The sequence below is a fragment of the Chinchilla lanigera genome, unplaced genomic scaffold (assembly GCF_000276665.1).
Source record: "Chinchilla lanigera isolate Chin_1 unplaced genomic scaffold, ChiLan1.0 scaffold00077, whole genome shotgun sequence".
Lineage (NCBI taxonomy): Eukaryota > Metazoa > Chordata > Mammalia > Rodentia > Chinchillidae > Chinchilla > Chinchilla lanigera.
Window position 1 is genome coordinate 4,082,392 of NW_004955478.1, and position 19,774 is coordinate 4,102,165.

Genomic DNA, 19,774 nt, shown 5'->3' on the forward strand with positions numbered 1-19,774 from the left:
GGAGGGAACACTGAAATCAGAGTCTAGCATACAGTAAGTTAACCAGCCCCGCAGAAACATGATATGTTGATGTTCCAACAGCAGGCGTTAGTGTGAAATACTGGCCTTCTAATTGTCTCATTACTTAGAGGAGTATTGCCACCTTTCCTTCATTATTGTATTCTGCAGGAAGATGTTCACAGAGTCAACTTCTTTTCTTTTAGAGTCAATATTTTTCATGAAGTTGGGTGATCCAAGCTCAACCCCTTTCTCTCATGACCACACACTAGGCCATGCATTGAGATAACTAAAGCATTCTAAACATCACACAGAATGGTGAACATTTTGTTCAGAGTTCCCTGTGGGAAGAAGGAGAGCAAGGAGATGCATCCCCCTCACATCCAGCCCAAGGACCATCTCCAACCCCATAGTCACACACTGCAGAAGCAGGAAGGTATCCAGAGCACTGGGAACAAGACTAAGGAGACAGGAGAAGACAAAGCTACTGACAAAGGCCCTTTCCTCAGCAAAATACAACTGCAAAAAATGCAAAAGGTAAGGCCAGCCTAGAGATGCAGGTCCAGCTACATTGCACTTTCAGACATCCTTTAAGTAATATGAAATGAGGCCCTGGATGAAGCTGGCCAGATATCATCCTGCATGACTCATATGTCCATTTTTGAAATAATTTTGCAAGAGTAAGTCTTCCAAGTTGATACTACCCATGACTGAACTTCTGACTCAAAAACTCTCATTTACATATATAGGTAATATCCAGGGTTAGGGTCCACTTCTGGTGAAATCAAAGGCCGCACATGCCGTAGTTTAATAGCCATGTCCTATGTCATGAATCCCAGCAAGTCAGCCTCAACATCATCTACTCAGCAAAAGAATCTGGTTATTTGAAGGAAAAATGGGGAGCACCATCCAGAAGGGATACTTTGGTTCTGGCCAAGTGCACAAAATTCTTTGTCTCTTCATTACTCTTGTTTCTGAAGAGTTGGACATGGTCTACCTACCCAATAAGGCCCTAAAAACATTCCAGTAAGTCAGGGAACAACCACTAGCCAATGAGGTATCTGTTCAAATAGGAGGAACAAATCACCTACTGCCAGCAGTAGAAGTCTTTAGAGTTGTATTAGTCACTTTGTGAATGCTGGGACAAAATACTTGACATCTGTCTTAGTCACTTTTTTGTCATTGGGGAAAACTACTCAACACCCACAACTTAAAGAAGAAGAGGTCTATTTTAGCTCATGGTTTTCAGAGGATTCAGTCCATAATTAGCTTGCTCCAGGGAAGGCAGGATATGGTGGATCTGGAAGAGGGAAGCTGCTTATGTCCTGGCAGCTAGGAGGCACAGAGAGAGACAGAGAGAGAGAGAGGAGGAAGAGTCAGGGACAAGTATATACCCTTTCAAGTCACACTCCTAGTGATCCACCTGCAACCAGGCCCTACCTACTAACAGTAAATCAGCTGTAGTGAACCAATCACCTCCCATATACATGAAGCTTTTGTGGGACATTTTACATCTAAACCACAGCAACATTTCCAACTTAAAGGAGGACAGACTTATGTTAGTTCAGTTTCAGAGGTCATTGGCTCCAAGGTACAAACATCATGATGGAAGAAATGTTTTTGCTCCACATGAGGGAGCAAAAGTCAGTGACCCTCCACGTCATGCCTCAAATGACCCTCCTCTTCCAACACAGTCCCACCCCCAAGAATACAGTCAGCTCTAAGCTCATCAGTGGATCAGCCCTCAGATGTATACAGCACCCCTACAATCTAATCAACTTCCAAAAGCCCCACCTCTAAACATATGGGGGACAGCTTAGAATGAAACCATAGCAAGAGTGCAGTGCAATAGCCTTGGAACTGAAGAACAGAATGACAGCTAAGCTGGCTGGAAGCAAGTTACAACCTCACATCTTTCCTTCTCTTAAAATTATTTTTCCTTTCTCCTCTTTGTACCTTCTCTCCTGCCTAACCTATCCATTACTCATCCTTCTAATGTGGCTCTACAACTCTGATTTGCTATCACTGGGTTAGACACACAGAGGAGCCCACAGTGTCTGTGCAAAGAGCTGGGAGGACGCAAAGGCAAGTCATCTTTGTACTACTCCTTTCTCTGGCTAAAGAAATAATTTTTTTGCAAATACATGATATGTTTGCTAAGTGTCCCTTATTGATTAGGAGGAGGGTAAGCCAGGAAATATTTTTAAGGTGAAAAGTGATCTTTAAGCCTCACTTGCTAATTGGGAGATGTAACTATTCCTGATAATTAGCATGGAGCTATTACTTCCTCCAGGTGTTAAACAACAGATTCCAATTGCCAGAAGGTGACACATGAATTCTCCAAATTGCATCCAGGGCCCTAGTGCCACCAAGTCAGAAAGGATTTAGGGTTATGCAAATGTATGTACTTTTTAAATATCACAGTTTTGAATCCCTAAAAGTCTTTACTTTAGTCACAATCTGGCTCATGAGAGTTGTAAACATGTGATCGTGATAAGGATGAGCTTAAAAAATGGATCATTTTGTGTTAGTCATTTCCCTGCCGGTGAGACAAAATACCCAGCAACTGAAACTTAAAAGAGGAAAGGGTTATTGGGCTCACAGTTTCAGTGGGCTGAGTCCATAATCAGCTGGCTTCAAGGCAGAAACTGCATGGCAGAAGGGCATGGTGGAGAAAAGATGTCCATCATATTGCTGTCAAGAAGCAAAGAAAGAAAAGAGGAGCCAGGGACAATAATATATCCTTCCAAGTCACACCCACCATAACCTTCCAACCAGGCCAAACCTCTGAACATAAAATTTAGGAGGGCCACATCTAAACCATAATATTCTACCTTTGGGCTCCAAAAGATCCACGTCCATCTTGTTATGTAAAATGTGTTTAGTCTATCCCTAAGAGGTGCCAAAGTCTTAACAGTTCCAGCACTGCTGAAAAGTCCAAGTCCAAAGTCTCTTCCTACACTCAAGGCAAACTTCTAGCTGCAAGCCCTTATACAAATCACAAAGAAAATTAAACCCTTCCAAAACACAATGGCACAAGGTAAACATTCCCATCCCAAAAGGAAGCATTAGAATAATAGAAATTGGATCAAAGCAAGACTAAAACTCAGGAGGGCAAACATTAAATTCTGTACTTCACATCCAACATCCATAGCAAGTTGTGGTGAGATTTAAACTCTAAGGGGCTTGGGCATCTTTCCTCTTGTGCCTTCCTGGTTAGACCCCACATAGCCAGCCCTTCTCTTGGGCTGGCTTCACTCACTGCCTGCAGTTTTCCTCAGCAGATGTCCCCCAATTTTGGCATTTCCAACTTCCTGGGGTCTCCACTGTACCTTCAGCTTCAGTATCACAACTTCACACACTGCCCTCCCATGGACTCTGTACAGGAGCTGTGACTCTGTCACATATTTTTTTTTTTTACTTCCCATACCTCTTTCTGAAATCTGGGTGTAAGCCTTTGTGACCTTGTAACTCTGGCATTCTGTGTGGTTGAAAAACTATGGATGATTGCAAGTTCTACTACCGGCTTGAGCAATGGCCTGGCCCCCTTGAATAATGGCTACAATGCCTATGAATGCTTAGATAGCTGAACTCAGGAATGAGCAGTCATCCTAGAAACTGTCTTCTCAAATGAATTTGTTAGAGTATTTTACCCTTGAGCCTTCAATGGGTGGGATCTTGTTGACTTCTGAGATGCCCTCTAGGCATCTATCTCCTTGGTCCTTTCTTTCTAATGCTAATCTTTTCATCAGACATGCTCTCCTTTACCACAGCTTTGCAATGGCTTCTTTTCTGGTAAGTAAGACTGTAAACTTTTAAAATTGCTTTGTTCTGCCTTTGGTTCCTGCTTTTCATTGTAGATCTAGCTAAAAGCAAACAGCAATATCCATGCCATAGCCTGAATGTTGGGCTGCCTTGAGATTTCCTCCAGATTAGTCAGCTGTCTTTGATACCTGTCTTCTGTAAAGTCTCAGGACATGAGCAAAATGTAGATAAATTTTCTGACATAGCATAACAACAACCAGTAGTATCCTTGTTCCCAACTGAAACTTCCTGAGCCTGGCCTTTACTATTCATATCCCTGTCAGTGTTCCAGTTTTCTGAGCTCTGACAACTATTAATCATAAAGTTCTGTTTATGGCAATCTAGGACTTCTCTAGTCTGCATCTTCAAACCTTTCCAAACTCCTGAAAACTAGCTGCAAATCTTCTGGACCACATGGTCAGGTAATCACAGAAACAATCCCACTCCTGGTACCAAAATATGTACTAGTCACTTCCCCATCACTCACATAAAATCCCCAACACCTGCAAGTTAAAGGAGGAGTTTATTTGGGTTCAGCCCCTACTTTGACTGATTTCAAGGCATAAATGGCATGACAGAAATTGCACTGTAGAATGGCATACATTGAGAAAGATGTTTACTGCAAGGTGGCCAGGAAGCAGAGAGAGAAGAGAGGGTCTGGGGATGAGAATATACCTTTCTAAGTCATGCCCCCAGTGATCCACGTCTTCCAACCAGGCTCTATCTCCAAACTTGAAACTTTGGGAGAACACTTTAGATCTAAACCATAATGGTCTTTATTTTTTCAACACTGAGGATTGAACCTAGGACCTTGTGTGTGCTAGCCACTTATTCTATGAGAGCCCTATTATTCTCAGTTACCCCCCACCCACCCACACACACCTTTTGCAGTACTGGAGATTGAACTCAGGACACTTACACCAAGCTACATCACAACCCTTTTTAATTTTTTACTTTGAGACAGGATCTTACTAATTGCTAATTTGGCAGAATGATTTTTGAACTCTCAATTCTCCTACCTCAGCCTCCAGGATAACTGAGATTATATGTATGCATCACCACACCCTGTGCAAAGTTTCACTCCCTAGGACTGAAACTTGTACTTAAGGAAAATTGTAGGGCAAGGAAAGAGGAGAGAAGAGATGTAGCAAAAGTGAAAGAAAGGGAGAGAAGACCCTTTATCTTAAGATAAAGGCCTTGGCCTTAAATCAAAGCAAATGCAAAATCTTCACACAGGTAGTGCTTAGAAGGAGATGTCAACTTCAAAAGCTTTGGGAGAAATATCCTGCCCATACATGATTTCTGAGGCTCTCTCATGAGCCCCTGGTCTTCCCACATAGCCATATTGATTCTCCCACATTATTCCAGCCTCCCCAGTACATATTTCTCTCCCGTTCTGTTTTGAGATCGAAACCCCTTTTGCTGCTTTTACCTCCGTTGTAGTCATCAACCCTTTATGCAGAGTCTACCGTGTGACAGGAACTTCAGAGAGAGAGCTTGGAATACAAAACACAACAGAAATCAGTTGAGAACCCAAATGTGCCAGGCACTGTTGCAGGTGGTGAAAACACATCACTGACTAGGACCAATAAAGATGATCAAACACACACAGAAGATCCATTAATGGGTAATTCCATTCTCCAAGTCATTTCCAGCCTTACACAGCAATGCGAGGAGAGAGTGAGCTTGAACACCTACCCCCAACTACATGTGGGAACCTACAAGGGGACCAAGTAACTTAACCTCAGGAGAAGGTCAGTGCCTTTTCTCTGAAAAAGTAGCGCTCTGGGAGCATTTATCCCAGGAGTCTGAGTTCAGAACCTAAAGACTGCACCCATGCGAGCCTGTCTGCTTCTTATTTTCTCCCACTTGAAAGTGATTAGGCTTTTCTTCCATCTGGGGATTTCTACCCACTTCTGACCCTTAAAGTTCAGAAAATTACAAAGCAAGTTTTCCAGTAGACGCTTTTTACCAGTGCCAGGCAGTCTTGCACAGCCAGCAATTTGCTCTTGTTGAATATTGTGAGTCTGAAACACCAAAGAGGAAAAGAGGGGATAGCTGGGTAGTCCTGCTGGCTTAGAAGCAACTGGCTGCAGAAGCAAGGTTGACTTTCAGTGCCTGAAGAGGCATCCTTATTTATGGAGGGAATGTTCACAGATGTGAAATGTAAAGATCATCGTTGAAAGGGTGGGACATGTGTACCTACGTGTCACTTGTGTGACTGCATGCGTGTGTGTTCGTGTGTGCGTGCATGTGTCTATGTGACTGAGAGAAAGAGGGATTCAAATTTCCTTGAAAAACAAATGCTTGTTTGGAAATGTGTGGTTTCCACAGAAGTTTTTGGAATTTCAGTACAGAGAATCGCTGGGTGACTGACTCTGAAGAATCCACAGCTTTCCCAGTCAGAGCCGGGTGCTGGATGCAATCAGAACCACAGCCGCTGAATATAATCAGCTTCAGCTTGAGGGTATCAGGGGAAGTTTGGAAGACTACAGATCAAAGGAAGAGCTTGCTCTAATTTGTCCAGAGTGGGAAAACACATCTTTCAGACCCATACTGAGTTACTTCACATCCCGCCCATACATGCTCACTAAGCCTGGATAATTTAGTAAGCAAGACTTGTTTTTTTCTAGAAAGAACAGATGACCAAAAAAGAAAAGAGAGTAGATAGTCTCAGAGTGAAGGGTTTTCTTATTTGTGTGCTGTGTGGCTGAGTGTAACTGACACAGATCGGGGTGCCTCGTTTTTTATTTTTCAAAATTGAGTTTACCATAATCAGAGGATTAAAGAATCACACCTGGGCATGGTGGCTCAAGCCTGTCATCCCAGTACTCTGGGAAGCTGAGGCAACAAGATCACAAATTTGAGCACCTGTGTAACTTAGTAACTTAGTGAGACCCTGACTCAAAATTAAAAAAAAAAATTAAAATCTAGGGATATAGCTCACTGGAAAAAAACCCTCTAGAAAAACAATCACAAAGCTGAGAAAGACCTAGAAAAATTGGAATCTGACCACTAAAAGCCTGACACACAATAGGCACTAAATAACTATAATCGGTCAATCAACTCATTGATTGAAGAAACCAACATGTGAACACATTCTGGGATTCCTATAAAACATCTAGCAAGAAATGGTTCAATATGTGCTTAAATACATCCAGCAATAGGAACTTTTCTTGAGATGGGTTACAGTCTTTGACAGTCTTTTCGCACTGTATATAAATCCAAATCCAGACCCAGAGCCAAATCTGGCTCCCAGAAGCTCCTGTGATTCCAGTTCCACCCATCAGGATCAAACCAAATGAGTTTGGGCTTCACTCTATATGACGCCCCTTCTGATATGTGAAAATAACAATCACGTCCCCCACTGTGCCAGTTCTTCTTCGGGCTAGTTATTGCTACCTCCTGTACTCATGGCCCCCAAGATGAACTGGGTTTTGGTTTTCTGCTCCATCTTCATCATGGTCCTTTGAGTGGACACAGTTTATCTGGGTGCCTCCTGAGATCAGGCCTTCGAGCTAAATCAGTGCTTTCACTATAATTAGACTGGAAAGGGGAAAATATGTCTATCCTCTCCTTGTTCTGGACCCTGAGTCAGCTGCTGTAGGTAATGCTCTTGCTGGTGATTACACCAGCTACTGCCAGAATCACCTATGCAGTTTTTAGGTCTCAAACAGATCCTCAGGCAAGACATGTTCAAAAACAAGGAACAAGTCATTCCTGGATCTTCTCTGCCTCAGATAATGTTAGCACCTTGGGCCTTATGGATTATGTGTTTTTCTGGTTAAATTTGCTCTGGCCACAGTTTACCCATCCCACACTGCATCCACATGGCCCAATGGTCAGCACTGAGAAGGAGAGGTGCCCTGCCCCTTGCCCCTCACACTGAATACAGCTCTTGGAAGGGATCTTGAAATTATAATAAAGATTCTAGATCTTTCCTTGCACACCTTAGTGCAGAACAGTTTAGTATTTTCACATGCTCTAAAAGTGTACCTTATGAGGGAGACTTTTATATGAGACAGAATTGTGTTCGTCCTGAAGGAATAGAAAGAAAATAATGTCATCAACAGAAAGAGGAGTGTATAACTGATAACTGAGAAAATGATAACTTTTTACACAACTCTTCCCCACAACACACTCTTACTTTTCACAGGCCAGAACTATGTCACACTCATTCCATCAGCAAAGCAATGAAATAGTTTGAGCTGGAGCATGTTCAGTTCACCGCAGAGCCAAACTCCTTCTGAGAGAGAGGGCAGAATAGATATTGAGGAGCAGGACAGCCTAAACATTATTAGGCCTGATTATAAAAGAAACTAAAGGTAAAAATGTCAAGTGACTTGCCTATGGTCACACAATCACAAAACAACTTCCTAGGACATATTTCTACCATGGGCAGTAACAGCTCTCACCCAGCATCTCTGAGCTTCTGAAGTCTCCTGATCCACTCAGACACAGGCCACCCCTGGGCTTTACATGGGATAGTAGAGGAGTGATGAGGGGCTGCCTGAGAGCCCCATTAAAATACACACACCTCCTCACAAAAGCTGACCTCTACCTCCCAGCAGAGCCAACATCCTGCCAACAGCCAGGTGGATCCCAGAGTAACTAAATCTTCCAACTGTCTCTATCACTGTCTCTCTTTAACGAAATGGAAAAGCTTGGCTAAAATGTGTGTTACTACTGGAGGTAAAGATTAGTTTACCTCAAAGAAAGGAAAAGCAGCTATAATCAATCATTAGGAGGGTCTAGGGTGTGGATCTAATTAGAGACGTAGCCAACACCCATCAGGTGGAGGCAAGCACATGAGTGTCATCATAAGACCTTGGCAATATCTCTTTCCTTAGTGAGGTTTCTTTGGCATTCAGTAAATTGGTCTTTGCGCTCCCAGTCCTGATTAAACAGAACTCCCCTGACCTCCTCTTGTGCATGAGTTACGTATGTACCAAACTGAGGGGACAGCTTGGAGCAGGATGTGGAAAAGACACCCTTTCCACATCTCTGCCCCGATTCTCCCACCAGATGTACATCAAAACCACATGTGGAACGCGCTGGCAGCTGCTGCCTCTAATTCCACTCCATTTCACAAAGCAGCAGGATCTAGAATGTGCTTTACTTGCGTCCCAGCTTATTGGGAGAAAGAAGACTGATGAGCCAGAACAAATGAGCCTCATTTTCCAAGCTAAAAGTAAGGTCATGGCTTAATAGCACAGGGTCAGAAATGCCACAGTTTGACTTCCAGATCCAACAGTTCCCAACGTGGATCCTTGGCCAAGACCTTTAACCTCTTTGTATCATTATTTCTTCACAAGTGTATTGGTATTCTCTTGCCGCGTAACAAACGACTATACATTTAGTGGCTTCATTATGTCAGAGTTCCTGCAGATCCAGAATCTAGCTGCATCCTCGGCTCAGAGGTGTATCTGTGGTTCTGAGCTTTTGGCAGGATTCGTTTCCTTGCAGCTTTAGAATGCACAGTGGGCTGCTTCTTCAAGGCCAGCAGACTCTGAGTCCCGGGCATGCTTGATTAGGTCAGACCCACCTAAGGTAAACTCCATTTTGCTTACTTTAACGTTAACTGATTAGGGTCCTTGGTTACAGCTGCAAAACTCTTTCACCTTCTCTATAATGCAGCATAATGCCGGGAGCAACGTCCCATCAGATTCACAGATCCACTCTACAAACAAGCGCAGGGGATTATCTACAGCATGCACAGTGGGGACAGAATCTTGGGGTTGTCTTAGAATTCTGCCTATAACGTTCCACAAAGTGCAGATATTCACAAGACCTATCTCACATGGTTAAGATTGAATGAGATGCTCAGTGTCACAGTAAGTACCCAGCAGCTGCTATAATTACTTTATCATTTTTGGACCTCTGCCCCATGGCAAACCCCTTGCAAGGAGCTGGGGACTGAGAAAATAATAACACACACCTTGCTATAAAAGAAAGCATGATGTTTTTCTAACACATTCGACCCACTTCAAAATTTGGCAAAGAGCCATATAGTCCAATTAAATTAATTTTTAGATGTAGAACTCAGGGTGTTCTTGGCTCATTGGAGCCACTGTCAAAAATAGAAAGTGCTAATTCTAATCACATACTGCAGTCCACGAGACTACTGTTTCTGCTCTGGATTGATGGCTAAATTTGCAACTGGAGGAGCAGCTATTTGGCAGCATTGCTAGAGCGCAGATCAACTGGGATTCTATGCGGGTGGTGCCTTAGCCTCAGCTCCCTGTGTCCTAATCACCTGGAGGGCTGGTCAGAATCCCACCTACCAAATGGCAGACGCAATTAGTGCAGGGTGTATTATGCATTGAGTTTTTAAAAGCCTCTCAGGAGGCTCTAACGTACCACCAGGGTTGAGAATCCCTGCTCTTCCTAGCATTTGGTAGCTCCCCAGCGGTCCTAAAACTAAATTCTCTTTTAAAAGAAACTGCTGAAGACCAGATAAGCCAAAGAGGTATGATCAGTGCCAACACATTTAGTTTCAGCAAAGAGATTGAAATTCAATATATTTCACACCTTTCGAGCCACCATCCCAGGTCAGGACTGCTGCTGCTTTCTGAAGAGACAGCTTGTCTCTGGGCGGTGGGGGGTGGGAGCTGGGACAGTACTGAAAAAAGATTAAATTCTTCATGTAGCCAAGACAGCTGCTGATGCTCAGCATGCTTTTCGCTCATTCATTCAGCGCTCACTCTGTCACGTACATGCGCTAAGCACCTATTACAGGACACACTCCATGCTAGATGCTAGGCCTTTAAAGGTCAGTAGAACTCAAATACCTTAAAAAGCTCAGAGTCTAGTGTCAAGATGTAAAGATGCCCTTTGTGTAGCAGAGAAGCAATACATTTTGCGTGAAGGGTGTAGAACTAATTTTGAGATAATAAACAATCTTTTTAAAACTTTTCTCACTTTTCTATGCTATGTGTATATCTCCAGGCTTTCATCATTTGAAGAAAACAGACTCCAACTTTCTCTCCTTCCCTTCCCACTACGCTGACCACACAACCCCCTTACCATGCCCAAAAAAGTTTTGCTGAGGATGGGATCTTCAAAATTGTCAAAATGTCCTGGTTATCTCAGAAAGATTAAGTGCAACACAGAGCTCCTGCCTCTTCCCTCTTGCTCCATTTCCTCTAACCCTAGTTTCTTATCTCTCCACAAGCCAGGATGGCAACTTGTGCTGGGAGGGGCTGAATCTTTCTTTATGCCTGCAGTCCCAGCTTCAGCAGGACTGCTTGCAAATGCAGCAGAAAGCAGGCACTCGTTTCCTGAGAAGACTTAGGCAAAGCGTAGGAAAGCTGGATTCCTCTTTTAGGTAACACTGAGCCAGTGGCAGATGTTTGAGAGAGGAAGCTATGTGCACTCCGCTGTCATAAAATTAAGACTGGGCTTGGTTTGCCTGGGGTGCAAAGGGGAAGTTTCTCCCCCACATATTACATGTTTCTACAAAGATCTGAAATGCAACCCAGGAGCAGTTCAACTGGAAGGCACCCAGAATTCCTGCTGAGACAGAACATTTCACACTCCTCCCCCTACCCATGCTCTGGATTCTCATAAACATTTATTGAGAATCTACTATATGCAAGGCGTTAGCTATGCTAGTCCACTTTCACCCTATTCCCACCAGTGGAAAAAAAGTTAAAGGGCAGGGTCCTCTCTGGCCTCAAAATTAAGTGTTCAGGGAGACCCAGAAAGATACTTCCTGAGTTATTTTTTTATACCTCCTCTGGAATCTGGAATCCTGGGAAAACTGCTATGTGCAGCTTACTTTAATCTCTATTTTTAACACCCCAGGCTGTTGGAGACACTCAGGAACTACATCAACAAATACCACTCCTGATTCTCCATAGTATCAGCTCATCCGTCTAGGGAAAGGAACAACACCCAAGGCCATGGATGGCTCAGTAAAGGAAAACATGAAGGAAAATCCAGAGATGGGCTTGCCATTACTTACCGTTTTGGTGTTCGTGTTGGAAAAATAAATAACTCTCTCCATCAATATTAGAAGGTAGAGTACATTGAGGAGAGCTGTGTCCCTCCACTGAAAGTTGACCAGCATGACAATGAGTGACTGAGGAACACAATGACAAAATAGTTTACTCTAAGATTTAGGATCTATTTTCTTAGTAGAAGAAAACCTTGTGTCCATAACTTTGTTTAAATTTGAACACATGTAAAGTCTAAAATATAGACTGGAAGGTCCCATGGAGTTGCAGATTTTATAATTGAATTAGCTAAGCAAGATTGAATTTGATTCTTTTAAGATTTGTCATGAACCAGGTATCCAGCCTGAATGTGAATTTTGAAATCACTTAGAGAACTACAGAAATGCTCGTATCTATTTTGGAAGCCAACATTCATTGCCTCACAGCAAGAGTATTTATGCATTCAGACATGTTGGCAACTGTGGTCCACGGGCCAAATATATCCTGCTCGCTGTTTTTATATGATTTGTAAACTAAGAGTGGTTTTCTATGTTCAAATAGTTGAAAATGAGTCAAAAGAATAATTTGTGACACGCATATGTTACTTGAAAGTCAAGTTACAGTGTCTATAAATAAAGTTTTATTGAAATACAGCCACAACTGCTCATTCACAGATGATCCATGGCTCCTTCTGGATGGCATCAGTCTTGTGCAGTTGCAACAAAGATCTCGTGACCCACAAATCCTAAAACATTCACTGTCTGCCCTTTTAAGAGAACATTCATCAACTTCTGCACTAAGGTAAATAATAATCCTGCATGTGTACAGAAAAATGAAAGGGTCTCATAGTTGATAATTGAACAACCATTTTGGAGCCCTTTGTGTCTCTATTTAGTTAAACCCTAACAGTAAGGATCAACCCAATCATTGCATTATCAGAATTTCACCAATTTCACCAATAATGCACCTGGCCAAGAGAATTGCCGACTGTATTTGTAACATTCTCAGAGCTTCCTAAAAAGCATATCAGAATATCACGCAGATCTGATGTCTGCTAGCTAGAGCTTTCATTCTTGGTTGCATAAGCTTTTTTGTTATACTGTAAGGTCAAAAACAAAGAAATTAACCCTGCTGTAGCTGGGGAAGAAGCAAGCCCATGGATAGGGTTCTAGTATATCCTTTCTCTCCCTGCTTGCTTGGAATAGAGTGGAAGCTTCCAGTCCTCCTGTGTAACCACCATTAACCTGCTCCAGTCTGAGCACTACCAAAGCTGTGGTGCAAGGCTGGGAACTGTCTCCTCCAACAGCAAAGAGCTTCCAAATACACGACAGAAGCTTTTCAAAGATCCCTATTTTTTCCTTATTCTTGGCAGGTTGAGAGGTGAGAATGTGCCCTACACAGATGTGAGCTGAGCAAGTAGTACACCACGGCTGAGGAAGTCAAAGCGAGGAGAAGTTAGTGGCTTCTGCCACCACTTTCCCTACTCCTATCCCCATCACCTCCCTGCCACCATGTAAGACTAGGGAATGAAATGAAACCTTGAAACTAAGTCACACTGCTTTGTAAACCTCACTGGAGAGCCTTAAAAAGAAAAAGGAAGACATCCTCAAATTTGGAGTCTTGTAACATTTCTAACCATCTTTTCCACCACCAGGCACCCCGTTCCATCTCCATATCTGGACTTTCTGTTTGCTTCCTGTCTACTGCGTAAGATGTGATGAGTCTTTATTCTCCGATCCCTCTTCTGAAGTTGATGCTTATTTTGCTTTGTTGAAAAGATATTTCTGAAAAGTATGGTATTACTCAGATTCTTTCTCCCTATAATCTTGAAATCTAGAAATATCCTTCTGAATAGCACAGTCATGTGACAAACTCCTCTTGGAAACTTACTACAACATGTATGGTCCATGCAGATGAATCAAACACAGGTCCTAGCAATAAGGATCTTAGAGTTCAATTGGGACATGATCAAGTAGAGAGACATTAGCACAAAATCAAATAGGGACACATATAGCATTTGAGCAAATGGTGTGGAAGCCCAAAGGATGAGGAGCTAACTCTTATGGAAGGGTGGAATGGCATCTAGTATCCTTCAGTGGATCCAAAATTGGAGTCTTGGGTGATGAACAGCAGTGAGACACACGTGAAGTGTTAGGTTTGGCACCAGGTAGAGCATGAGACAGAGATAGGTAAAACAAGCCTTTATTACCTTTGCGGGAGGGCTACTAGGATTGCAGAGACCCTCAAGGGAGGGGCAGGGTGTGTTGGCTTATATAGAGGCTGATTAGGTAATACTGAGGGGGAGGTACTTAAGGCACCCTGGTAGAATTGGATTGGATGGGGTTGGCGGGTGAGCAAAAAAGGAAGCGGGAAGTTATTGGGCGTCTGAGGAAGAACTAGGAAGTGTGTCCTGGCAGGGCATGATGTGGCAGTTTTGATTGGGGCCATTTTTGGGGTCAGGCGCCATTTTGGGATTCTGGGTATCTGTCAGGAAGGCAGGAGAGCAATGGAGGCCGTGGGTAGGAACATCCAAGCACAAATAGAGACACATGCGAACTTCAGCTTCTATAGCGTAAAAATATAACGACCATGCTGGGGAGGAGGAGGCAGACAGCTACAGTTCTCCTGAAGAAAGTCACTGACAGACTGGTGAGAAAGCAGACCTGGAGGAGGCCAGAGATAGAGACCGCTCTTGGTTTTCACTGCAGATACAGCTCTGTGCTAGATCAGCGACCGGGGTGGCAGACTTTGTCTGAGGTCTGTTAGCATCACACTACGCTTGTCAACATAGACCTTGGAAACTACCATCTTTGGAAGGGCACTACCACCAGGAAGCTACATACATAACTTTAAATTGGATGCGAGAGAAGGTGAATTTTTACTGTCTCGGTGTCTCCATCTGGAAATGAGAGCATTTGATCCCTAAAGTCCACCTTAGCCTTTGTTTTTCACCAGCTCCTCTGTCTCTTCCCTGCCCCCAGAGCTGCTATCTTACTGCCAATCTGGTGTCTTTACGGGCAATGCTGGAAGAAACAAAACAACACACAATTTTTCCTGCTGTGTGGGAGGCAGGAAATGGCCTAACTCCCTAATTGCAATGAGGTTCCTGTGGTGTGTCCAGCTGCCCACTCCTCAGCACACCCCCGCCTTCCCAGGTGTCTCTGCCAGAAACAGGCACTCCGGGCCATCAGCAGCCACAGTGTGGCTGTCCAGGGGCAACGTCAGCTGCCAAACATACTCCTGCCTCGGTGGAGCATAAAAGAAATCAAGATGAAGGTAGGGATAGCGTTTTCTGGGCCTTCTCTCAAAACAACAGGGCCCAATGTGCCTGGGAAGTAAGTGTTCCTGGTCAAGAGTTGAGGCCAAGCATCACTGTCTCACTGGCCACATATAGGCAGAGCAAAAGAGGAACCAGTTGTCATGGAAAATCCAGGTAGAATTTAGAACTCAGCTGTCAACCCAAAAGGCCTAGGCCAGAAGAGACATGCCAAGTGAGGGTGAGATGGTCAGGAACTAGGAAAGCAATGGAAGCAAGGGGTTAGAGCAGATGGAAGGTAGGGCACCAGCAGAAACCATAGTCCATGAAGTACTCCGAGACCTCTCTATGTGTCGGGGCAGGGCAGGGAAGCATTGTGAAGGGACACTTCCTGGTTTGGGGAATCAATCAATGGAGACACTCTATGTTGGTATCTCCTAGTAGGATACAAATGGGGCTGCTTTGATCCTCAATTTCTAGCAGGCAAAATGAGGATCACAAGGTAGGATCTTCCACTGCTCAGCAGACTCAGCCTCTGAAGAGGATGATTTTAAATGCACGACATCCTTGCTGTGTATATCATGCTATGATAGTCTACCACGGAAGTGAGTCATCCATGAGGTGAGATCCCACAGGGAGTGGCACGGTCACATGTACAGCTCTGTGCTCTGGTTCCCAGGGGTCCCAGATTCTTGGCAATCCTGAAGGGATGATCCTCTGGCTGCCTCCCGAGGCTGCAGAAAGTTGAGAAAGGTAAATAGAAATCCAATCACTAAACACAAGGCATGAGCAAGAGTTGCCTGCTTTAGACAATACACTTTGTCTTGGAATGAGCCCATGGCAACCATGCACCATCTGCTTCCTCTGCAGACACACATGGCCAGTCTGCCCTAGGAGGGCACTTTCTGGCATTTTTATGAACATGAAGATAGGGAAGACACTGGCCAGCTGGATGGAGCGTCGTAGCCTCTTTGGAGATGTCAGTGTGCACAAGTGCTACCAGTTTGGGACAATCTTCTCTCCTTTCCCACTATCACCACCATGGTGAGCCCTTCTTTCATTGTGGGTTTTTAAATAAAGTTTTTTGGGGGATCAATGACCAGCCTCAATTCCTTGGTAGGTTTTAAGGCACCTCTGATGGGGTAACCAGGCCCTCTGGTTTTTCCAACACTTACTTTGACTCTTGTCCCAGGACTTTCAAACTTGAAGCACTTTCTAGAATTCTTACATTCTATAGATTACTCATTTTATACATGAGTTCCTCTTCACTGGCCAACACTGCTTAAGTATATGCATTTATATAACCCACAGTTAAGTGCTCTGGAGAACTCAGGAATGGAAGATCCAACTCCACCCTCAAAATACCTTGCAATCTTCAGAGCAACTAAGCCACATACCAAAATGGTGCTATAAACACAAATAGGGTGAACTGTTAATAGTTCCATAAATTTCTAGGACCCAGGAGAAGATGAATTTCCTGCTACTCCCCACCCCCACGCAAGATCTTGCCGCACAATAAAGTCTCCAGATAGGGACGCATTTTTCACAGCAAAAACATATCACCATGTATTAAGAGCAATAGCACCTATGTGCAGAGCTTAATACATGTCAGAGAGAGTACTAAAGACTTGATGAATATTTAATTCTCATAATCTCCACTATGGGAGCATAATACTCATTTTATGCATGAGGAAACAAACTCTGAAACATGGTAATTTGCCTGAGATTATTATTAGTCAGTGGTGAAGGCAGGATTTGAAAGTGGTGTCCTTGAACAGGTACTTCCAACCCTCTTCTCTACCTCACTGCCTTTATTATCTATTCCTAGGACATGCAAAGGCTCTGGTACTTCCCCAAGACCTACCCATGAGTTCTCACATGCAGAGAATGAGTGCTTCATGCCTCACTAACATGAATCTCCAAGATTTACCTTTGTCTTCCACAGAGCTGGACTTGGAAAAGAGTGAGAAAAGTATGCGAAAGAGAAATTAGGGACCCACATGAAAGTGACCTACCTATAGTGCCCTCAATAGTGAAAACCAATTACAGCAACATGAAATAAAAAATGCAGTCACCATGCACTTTTGGGGGGGCTAGCACTGCTACCCCATCTCTTGTTTCTTCCTGGAGCTGCCAACCATCTCTGGGCTTGCCTGGTGCCCACAGAAATTCCAAAAAACTAAAAATAGAAATTCCCTTCAACTCAGTTATTCCGCTTTGAGGTATCTTCCTGAAAGTGTTTAGGACACCATATTACAGTGCATACCCATGGTTACAGCCGCACAATTCATAATGGGTAAATCTTGGAAGCAGCCCGTATGTGCATCAGCAGGTGAATGGATAAAGAGAATGTATTCAGACACAGTGCAGTGCCACTGTGCCATAAAAGAGAAACTGGAGTGGCCTGCAGGACAATGGAATATCTTGAGGCCATTATAGTAAGTGAAATAACTCAGACACACAAGCTTAAATATTGCATGGTTTCTCCTCTATGAGAAACCCAAAATATAAAGAGGAAAATAAAAGGTAGATAATAGGAAATAGGGAGATAGATCTTTCACAAAAGAAAAGGAGAACAAGAGAGGAAAGGAATGGAGAGAAGAAGGAAAAAGGATGAAAAAAGGATTAAGATGCGTTATGTACGTGTACCAACTGCTCGTGTGGGACGTAGTCATTATGTGCTGCAAAGATACAAATAAAAAATTAAAAGTAAAGAAAAAAAGAAATACAAATTGCAATCCTACATTCAGACCTCTTGCTGCAAGACTTTGTATGAAAACAATTATTTTTTTATTTTAAAAAATAAAAGAAGGAAAATATTAACAGGCAGACATCCATTTACAAAATAGCATAAGAATAATACAAACAAAACAGAGTTACAAACAAAGTTGTGGGAAATTAACCATGGTTGTTGTACTACTTATAGCTAACTTTAAAGTGGTTTCTCAGGAAAATAAATAGAGACATACAAGATTGATCAAACAAGTAATCATTAACTGTTCCTTTCTGTAGAGCAATAGAAGACAGTAGTACAACTGTGTTAGCTACCCTGTATATACATACTTACATAATTTCCCCTTCTTTCCCTTTTCTTTTCCCACACCCCAGTTGCCCTTTACTTTTGAGCATTTTCCTTTCATTTCACAATGTCTATCATACCTCCTAGTTTATATTCACTCTTTCAGATCTTACACTAGTGAGACAATACGATGCTTACATGTGCAGGTCTGATTTATGTCACTTATGAGTATGGTCTCTAGTTGTGACCATTTACGTATAAAAGCCTCGAGTTTATCTTTCTTTATAGCTGAGTAATATTCCATTATATAAAAGTACCACAATTTTTTTATCCAGTCCTCATTGGATGGACATTTGAATTGCTTCCACAATTTAGCAATTACAAATTGCACTGCTATGAATATGGGTGGACATATATCGCTGTGATATGACATTTTCAGATCTTCTGGGAAAATGCCCAAAAGGGGAATAGCTGGGTTGAATGGGACCTCTAGACCTAGGTTGCTGAGGCATCTCCAAAGCATGAAAACAATTAGAGCAAAGGAAACCAAGCATGCTGACACATTTTCTTTAATTGTACCTTATTTGCACATGTTTGCAGTACATGAAGTTTGTGTTTATCTTAGGGAGCTGGTACAGGCACATAATATTCTTTTGTATTCCCCTTCCCTTCCCCACCTCTCTCCCTCCATTGCTAGACCCCCTCCCCCATTTTCATTATTATTGTTGTTGTTTTTCAGTTTGTGTTTATGACATATGGCATTCACATTCATTGTGGGTATTTGGTACATGTACATGACACATCTTAAACCCCTTTATGTCTCCTCCTCTCCTCCCTCCCCTCACTCTGCACATCTTGGACCCCTTCCACTGCCAAAGTTCTATCTCCCTTTTATCAATCTTTTGTTTCTTGCTGAGACATTTTCCAACCTGACAGTGTTAGATAACTTGAGGAACATGTACCCTATGTGAGCATGAGCACGAGGAACATGCCTCTATGTGAACATGCAGGGGAGGGTGAAGCAATTAGGAATTGAAATGTGCAACTAGAACTAAATCTTCAATAAGAACACTCTTAGTTGAGTGTGAGGGCACAACCCCGTCGTCCCAGCACTCAGGAACACTGAGGCAAGAGGAGCACAGGTGTGAGCCCAACCTGGGCAACTTAGTTACTTAGTGAGACCCTGTCACAAAAAAATAAGGTGGGGATATAGCTCAGGGAAAAGACCCTAGTTTTAATCACCAGTACTACAAACAAAGAAAAACAAAGAGGGAGAGAGAAAGAGAGAAAGAGAGAAAGAGAGAGAGAGAGAGAGAGAGAGAGAGAGAGAGAGAGAGAACCCTTAGCTTGGAAGCCTGAGAATGAGGGTAGAGGAGGGTTACAGTTCAACGAGTCAAAACTTGGCCTGAATGGGGTGATCTGTCCCTGCCCTAATTACAAAGGAAACTGAGTGAGTATGGGGTCTGTGCTGGAAGTTACAGTCTGCATTAAGAAAAGAGTAGGAAAATGGCTGACAGGAAACCAATTAATGTCTGCCATAGTAAGACACAGTAATTTGCAGGTCAGACCACTAAAAGGAGAAACTTCTATTTATACTGAATAAAATTTACTTTATAATGTGGTTCTTCTAAGACTTTTCCCCCCTAAATAGTTTTCGTTTTCATGCTTGAAAGTAATCTACACTTATAAGAAAAAGTATCCCAAGGTATAAAAAGAAAATAGTTACACCAAATTTTGGTATTTAGGGAGGCAACTTCTGCT

The 19,774-nt window shown here is 42.9% G+C and overlaps 1 protein-coding gene across 1 annotated transcript; it reads left to right on the forward strand.

The window, feature by feature from the left end:
- Positions 1–312: 312 nt before the first annotated feature.
- Positions 313–16,986, forward strand: LOC102025575. Its single transcript, XM_013503131.1, is given in 7 exon segments — positions 313–534; positions 11,028–11,128; positions 12,992–13,110; positions 14,860–15,014; positions 15,865–15,906; positions 15,908–16,038; positions 16,773–16,986. Coding segments are annotated over 7 exon segments (984 nt in total).
- Positions 16,987–19,774: the final 2,788 nt, after the last annotated feature.